This window comes from Phoxinus phoxinus, assembly GCF_949152265.1.
Source record: "Phoxinus phoxinus genome assembly, chromosome: 13".
NCBI lineage: Eukaryota > Metazoa > Chordata > Actinopteri > Cypriniformes > Leuciscidae > Phoxinus > Phoxinus phoxinus.
Window position 1 is genome coordinate 25,783,254 of NC_136888.1, and position 6,683 is coordinate 25,789,936.

Genomic DNA, 6,683 nt, shown 5'->3' on the forward strand with positions numbered 1-6,683 from the left:
GGTTTCAATCTCTGTGGGAACATAAGTGTCACTGGAAAGCACACGATTTATTCCATGTGGTAAGCATTAATGAACAAAACTTTTTTTTCTTTCTTTTTTTGGTTGTAATTTCGGAAAATCGGAACATCATGTGTTTGGCAAATAGAGAAGGCTTTTCACCATGAAAGTGTATAACTTACAAAAAAACACACAATATTTATACCTTATAAGAGAAGGAACATATACATAACTTATAAGTAACGACATTTATCGAAACAACTTTATAATAAACTAATTATATATTGTTCACTCAGAGGAGTTTATTTTAAATAAAAAGCAACTTTGCTAACTTTTTACTGACTTAATGGCAACTGGCGGCGAACGAAAGGACTGTCAACTTGCTGCTGAGAAAGGCCTATTAAAGATGATGCATGAGACAAAATATCCAGTACACAGACAGACCTCACGAATCCAACAGGAAGTGATGCATCATGTGAGCAATGGGAGAGTGGAAGATCTGTTACTGCCAAGAGAAGCGGGAAGCAGAACAACAGCCAAAACACTCCATCCCAAACCACATAGGAGTTGCTGAATTTCTCTGATGCCACAGATTTTTTTTAAACCTTTAGTGCTTTTAAACAACAACAAAAAAAAAAAAATCACAAAAACACACTTAATCTTCATTGTTTAATAAAAAAAGGAGTATTAAATAAAGGTATTATATGATAATCACAGTGTAGATAATTATCCACATATATATTTTTACATATTTTTCTAATTTTGTGTAGTTTAGCATATCATACATTTCCATTAGATATGTACAAAAAAATATGAAGAAGAAAAAGTAAGAAATTTTAAGACAAACATAGTACAAAGACTGGCAAAAGAGTGCATAAATCTTTTACACAATAGTAAACAAAATGTGCGAAATATGTGCAGCAAAGAAGACAGGAGTCCAGTGCATAATAACGTTTTTGCCCATGAGAGAATCAGCAGCCTTGCCCTCATAACATGAGTCCCTGCATAACAATGGTGAGGGTTTAGAGTTCAGTCTCCATCAAAGTCAGTTTGAGGCTGGCAGCAACATGCTGACCGGTAGTGCTGTGCCAGTGGGCAAGGCCTTGGCGGCGGTGATCTTGTTGAGGTTCCGCACCTCTGTTTGCCAGGATGGGATCTTCTTGGTGGTCATGTGTCGCCGTGCGTGCTTGGTGAGGTGGTCGCTGCGCATAAACCTTCGGTCACACACCGGGCACACAAACTTCTTTTCGCCCGTGTGCGTTCGCCGATGCCGAGAGAGCTCGTCAGAGCGAGCAAATTTCTTGTCGCAGCCTTCCCAGTTGCAGCTAAAAGGTTTCTCTCCTGGAAGACAGAACAAGACATGTTAGATGGCCTGCTTGACCTAGACTTTAAAAGTTGAGGCTACATACTGATTATTATTTACCTGTGTGGGTTCTGAGATGAGCCTTTAGGTGAGAACTTTTAAAATAGGTCTTCTGACAACCAGGGAAATTGCAGACGTAGTTGCGCCTGCGGGAGAAGTCGACCTGCGTGATGCTGCTCTGCCCCGAGGGCACGTAAACAGGCGCGGGAGCCAGAGGCAGGAGCTTGGTGTTGCCTAGAGTCATAACAGTCTGTTGGCACTGTGAAGCCGAAGACACCGGTGACTGGGGCATCACGAACATCACCGTCCCCTGAGGCACCGGAGAGCCCATCAGGAGCGGCTGTGGTAAGATAGACTTCACCCCAGGGCTGGGCTTCTGAATAAACGTCGCTGAGATGACTCCAGGTTGGAACATCTGGCATATGATTGGTGGACTAGAGGTTGGGGGCGGTGGCTGAGGAGATGATGTAATGAAGCACTTATCATCCTTAGAAAGAAGTCTGCTGCTGTTTTGGCATGGCGGCGTGGTGTCGGTCTGGGGTTGGCAGGACAGGGTGGGTGATGGTGATGATGAAGGAACAGTCTTTTGTGGAATGTTCTGATACAGGGAGCTGTCGGCCGTGTGCCGTATTACGCTGGTTGCCATGGCTCTGCAAGGCAGGGGTGTGGTCTTTTCTGTGGGGTCCTGAGTGGTGGAGGCCATGGTGGGGCATGCAGATCTCGGGCTGGGGAGGCTGGGACAGGACCGGGTAAGTGGGGAGGGGGAGGCTGGCACTGATGTGGTGTTGGAGGTCTCAGTAAAGCTGGGGCTGTGCGGTGGGGTCATGCACTGCAAGAAGAGAAGACAATCAGAGTTAAGAAGTGTCCAGTATATCAAGGACATATCGGTTATCAGATTTTTTATTTGATCTGTATCAATATTGTATATTTAATTCGGCATGCTAGATTACAATGGCTGTTGTCTAATGCTCACTTAAAGTTAACCTTTAAAACACTAACTATTTAATTAAAATAATTTAGCACTAAATAATTTAACACTGATAAATGTAATCTTGATTTTTAAGGAGTGCACCAATATTAAAATGGCAAATACAGACACACCGATAATTATTTTCATGTTATGATCGATAAGAGATAAATGGCTGATAAACAAATCTTCAAAGTAAATAAAAAATAAAAGACCAAAAAACTAAACTTAAATTGACACAAATTAAAAAAACTTTATATTAATTTTAAGATTTGTATATTTGATTGTGCATGCTCATTTTCCCTATTTTTACATTTAGTTTAGCATTTCTCACTTAAAAGTTATTCTTTAAAAAAACTAAAAATTCATACTTTACATTATACTATACACTATACCTAAGACTTGTGTTTATATTTAATTTGATTAAAATAGTACAGAATTTTAATACCGGACATTTATCAGTTACCGACCATAACATGAAAATAATGATCGGCTTATTTTCACATTGGCCATCATAATACTGGTGCATCCCTAAAAATCAAGCTCTTTTGCAAAAAAATATTTCAACTTGTGGAATTTCCTAATGGATAAATGGCTGCTCTATTCACTATATGACAGCAGTACTATTTTGTCCATTCATCTCTCAGCATCATTACAGCACAGGTGAGTCGTGTGAACACAGTAAAGGTGCTGAAGTTCAGTTTGCAGATGTAGCTTATCTCAAGACTACCACCTGTCCAGGGTGTCATAAAACCTTCCCAAAGTTTTCAGCAAACAAATCAGGTTCTGATAAGAGCTTTGTGCTACGCTGTGCGGCGCCTGAGCTTCCCCGGTGTGAATGTTGACAAATTAAACAGAGCTTGAAGTGTACATATTTTACCTTCCAGTAGATCGTTTCAACGAAAGAAGACTCGCTTACCAGTGAAGAGAGCGAGACGAAGTCCCTTGGGGTCTCCGGTGGTTCGGGGGGCAGGAAAGAATCGCAGGAGTCTGAAGCTGGTGTGAGAGGCCGAGGTTTGAAGGTGTTGGGTTTTGGAGACATCTGACTCCAGAAGCTCATGAAGACCAGAGCTTCAGCAGCCTCAAGATCATTGTATTCCAGGACACTGCATGAGTGCTCACTGTGCTTTTTCCCTTCCAGAAAATCCTCACAGTCCTCCATCCGAGCTCCCTGAGAACCACAAGAAAACAAGAAAACTAATGTAACGTAATGTATTAAAGATGAAAGAATACCCTCTGGTTGTTTTGACACATACAGCTCAGCTGCGGGGTGGATCTGAATGAGTCTTTCTCAGTCTTTATCTATTCATGGATGGATCCAAAAGCAGTATGACAGTTTAACAGAGGAACCCTTTTTAATGCAGCCCGTCTGCAGGGACCCTCTATCACTAGGGCTGAAGTCAACTCCCACTGCCAAATAAAGCCAAAACAATGACGTGCTCACAAGCTGGCCATGTGAAACGGCTGTGAGCAAAACTTGAAACCCCCTGATAGACACGGGAGCAGTGCCAGAGGCCAGAAAACTTTGACTGATGGCAAGCCCCTCCCAGCCAAATAACACCATTAGTGAGCAGCATGCACAGTTTTTTTTTTTTTTTAAAGCAGTGTCAACAAGGTGCTGCACACCTGATTGACTTCTGTACTGTCTCCATATAGTGTGCAGTATGGTCATATCAACCAGCCTCACTGCTTTACATAATACATTGCACTGGTGGGATTTTAGTGGGTTCCAAAAGACTACCGGTACTTCTCTTTTGCATTTTTCTAAGTTTAAATGAGAATTGTGATTTTTTTTTTTGAGACATCACTCTTACCAAATATAATATTTAAATATTAATAAATATAACACCAGAAATCCACTTTTTAATGGATTAAAAAAATGATTTATTACAAATAAATTAACAACATAAGAGACTAAGGAAAAACATGATAAAAGTGTCTCTGTGTGTTTGTGTGAGAGAGTCAGTGTATACACATACATTTAAAAAATAAAGGCAAGAAAATGAAGATACAAAAAATGCGCAATTTGATTACTTGGTGGCCAACTTGAGGGTTTAAATGAGGCCAACAGGAATAACGGTGCCCACCGAAACTGAATGTAGACTACAACAGATCCGTATTGTTTACTATAACAGGGCCAGCCAACTCGAAGACGGCTAAATGTTTTCAGAACTTTGAAATGTTATACATTGTAACATTTCGTGATGCTAAGGCAAACACAGTTACAATGTAACATTAAGTAAAAGTTGACGTCATTCGCCTCAGTTACATCAACAGTTAAACACAATCAGCAATGACCAGTCAGTGTCACTAAATCAAAAGCAACTCGTTAAAAAAATTATATTACATAAATATAAATGCTATTTAACGAAATATTCCGCTCTTACCCCACATAATTCTTCCATGTTAGAAAACCGGCGTGTTGACATCTATTCAAACGTATGAAAAAATATTAAATGAAAAGTAGAGCAGAACAAAGACATGGAGCTGCTCCGCCCGTTCAGTGACGCGACTCACACCGGAATTCAGTTCGCTTTTACCAGCAGCTGAGTAAAACAAGCCTCCGAAAAAAAGAGAAAACAAAATTCACAACAGTCTGGCGGGTGGCAACATGCCACCAATGAAAAACAAATGTGTGTGAGACCTTGGCCAATAGTGTGAAGGCCGGCGCGTGATCAGTGCGTGATAGGCGCGCGATTGGAGGAACAGGGGTGCGTGGCTGCAGATGGGCGTGTGGAGGGAGTCAACAGTGTCGCTGTAAACTCGCTGAACTATGAGAGGACGGAACTGGGCGAAAGGTCGCAGCCTTTAGGAGCCATATAATAGTGAAACATGTTTGTGCATCTATAGTAGTCAGCTTAAACAGGTAACGGCTAAACACACAACACGAGGAGCCAAATTAGCTTAGCAGGCATGGAAAAACAATAACGTATATACTTACAACCAAGTTTATTAATAACTTTAACGTTTATTTGGTAACACTTTACAATAAGGTTCCATTTGTAACATTATTATTACATCAGAATTAGCTAGAACTAACAATGCCAAATACTTCTAAAGCATTTTTACATTTTAGGTAATGCTAATTCCTACATTTACTGTTCACATGCAGTTGTGTCTGTTGATGATGTAATGAACAGTTGTATTTTTATTTTTATTATTAACTATCTGTTTAAAAAAGGTTAATAAATAGGCTACTGTAACATATTTACAGATGTAGGCCTATTGCTAATTTTTAGTTAACATAATGTATTACCTAACGTTGACTATTAGCCTAATCTTTATTCAACAATCCTTATTGTAACGTGTTAACATCTAATTTAATAACATAAAATAAATTATTTTAATGCAACCATGACCAATGATTATGGGTTGATGATAAATTGGGATTAGTGGTTTAATCATCAAGTAAGAATAATTAAAATGCTTGTTTTCACTGTCATTTTTAATAATAATGTTTTTTTTCACTGTATTTTTTTAACAAAAAAATCAAAAATTCCTGAAAACCTGTAAAGAAATACATAATAACATTTAATAGAAATTGTGGTTACACTTTATTTTACGGTGCCATTGTTACAGTGCAATTATATATTTAAGTACTGAGTGATATTAATTAAGTACATGTTACTATAGAGTTAGGGTAGTATTAGGATTGGTTGAGGGTTAGTTGCATGTAATTTTGCATAATTAACTGTTAATACTATTGTAAATACATGTAACATATGTAACAAGGACACTGTAAAACAAAGTGTTACCGAAATTGTCTTTGCAGAAAATGTCAAAGATTTTATTTTATTTTATTTTATTTATTTTGAATGTTTTATTCTAAAATATTTCAATTTATATTATGAACACGATTTTATTAAATTTCCAGGCCTGGAATTTTACAATTGTTTCCTGTTGTAGATCCTACAATGTAATAAATTGTGAAAACACTTTAGGTTCAGGACAGTTTATAGTCTTTATAGTTTACTCAATATGTAATGCACATCGTTAAAATCTGGAAGAGCCATTATTACGATACTGTGCTACAATAAACATTCTTACCTCAATCTCTGGTCTGAACTGAACCCATTTAATGACCTTTAAAAAAATAACAATAATTATTGGAGTTGAAAGGTGGATGTAACCGTCTATAATAATGTGTAAAATTCTTTTATAGCTTGCCTTGAATTCATACGTGTTTTAGTCACACCCTCTCTGAGAGGATGGGATTACACTTAATCGTCATTTGTCTGCCTTTAAAAGTAGTGACATTTAAGTGAGTCAATGTTCAACGAAGTCATTCTGGAAAATGTCAGGATGTTCTGATCACAGTTCCTGCAGGTGATAGATGATGCTGTAAAAGTGCCATAG

At 38.4% G+C, this 6,683-nt stretch overlaps 1 protein-coding gene across 3 annotated transcripts; it reads right to left on the reverse strand.

The window, feature by feature from the left end:
* Positions 1 to 27: 27 nt before the first annotated feature.
* klf11b (Kruppel like factor 11b) lies at positions 28 to 6,455 on the reverse strand. 3 transcript variants are annotated; one of them, XM_079632432.1, is made up of 4 exons: positions 4,715 to 4,951; positions 3,247 to 3,498; positions 1,421 to 2,189; positions 28 to 1,338 (listed from the first exon to the last, which is right to left on the reverse strand). In XM_079632432.1, exons 1-4 carry the CDS (start codon positions 4,754 to 4,756, stop codon positions 1,043 to 1,045), a joined length of 1,359 nt encoding a protein of 452 aa, XP_079488558.1. In that variant the 5' UTR covers positions 4,757 to 4,951; the 3' UTR covers positions 28 to 1,042. The 3 variants fall into 3 exon arrangements, with proteins under 3 accessions (XP_079488558.1, XP_079488559.1, XP_079488560.1); XM_079632433.1 differs by lacking the exon at positions 4,715 to 4,951 and adding an exon at positions 6,375 to 6,455 and having other exon boundaries at positions 101 to 1,338; XM_079632434.1 differs by lacking the exon at positions 4,715 to 4,951 and adding an exon at positions 3,584 to 3,824 and having other exon boundaries at positions 101 to 1,338.
* Positions 6,456 to 6,683: the final 228 nt, after the last annotated feature.

Bases quoted from the DNA above. Each gene is read 5' to 3' on its own strand.
- klf11b (XM_079632432.1), bottom strand. From the start codon at position 4,756: ATGTCAACACGCCGGTTTTCTAACATGGAAGAATTATGTGGG. The intron at 2,190-3,246 runs GTAAGCGAGTCT...CTCTTCTTGCAG, and splicing joins TCGTCTCGCTCTCTTCACTG to TGCATGACCCCACCGCACAG. The intron at 1,339-1,420 runs GTAAATAATAAT...TCTGTCTTCCAG, and splicing joins TCATCTCAGAACCCACACAG to GAGAGAAACCTTTTAGCTGC.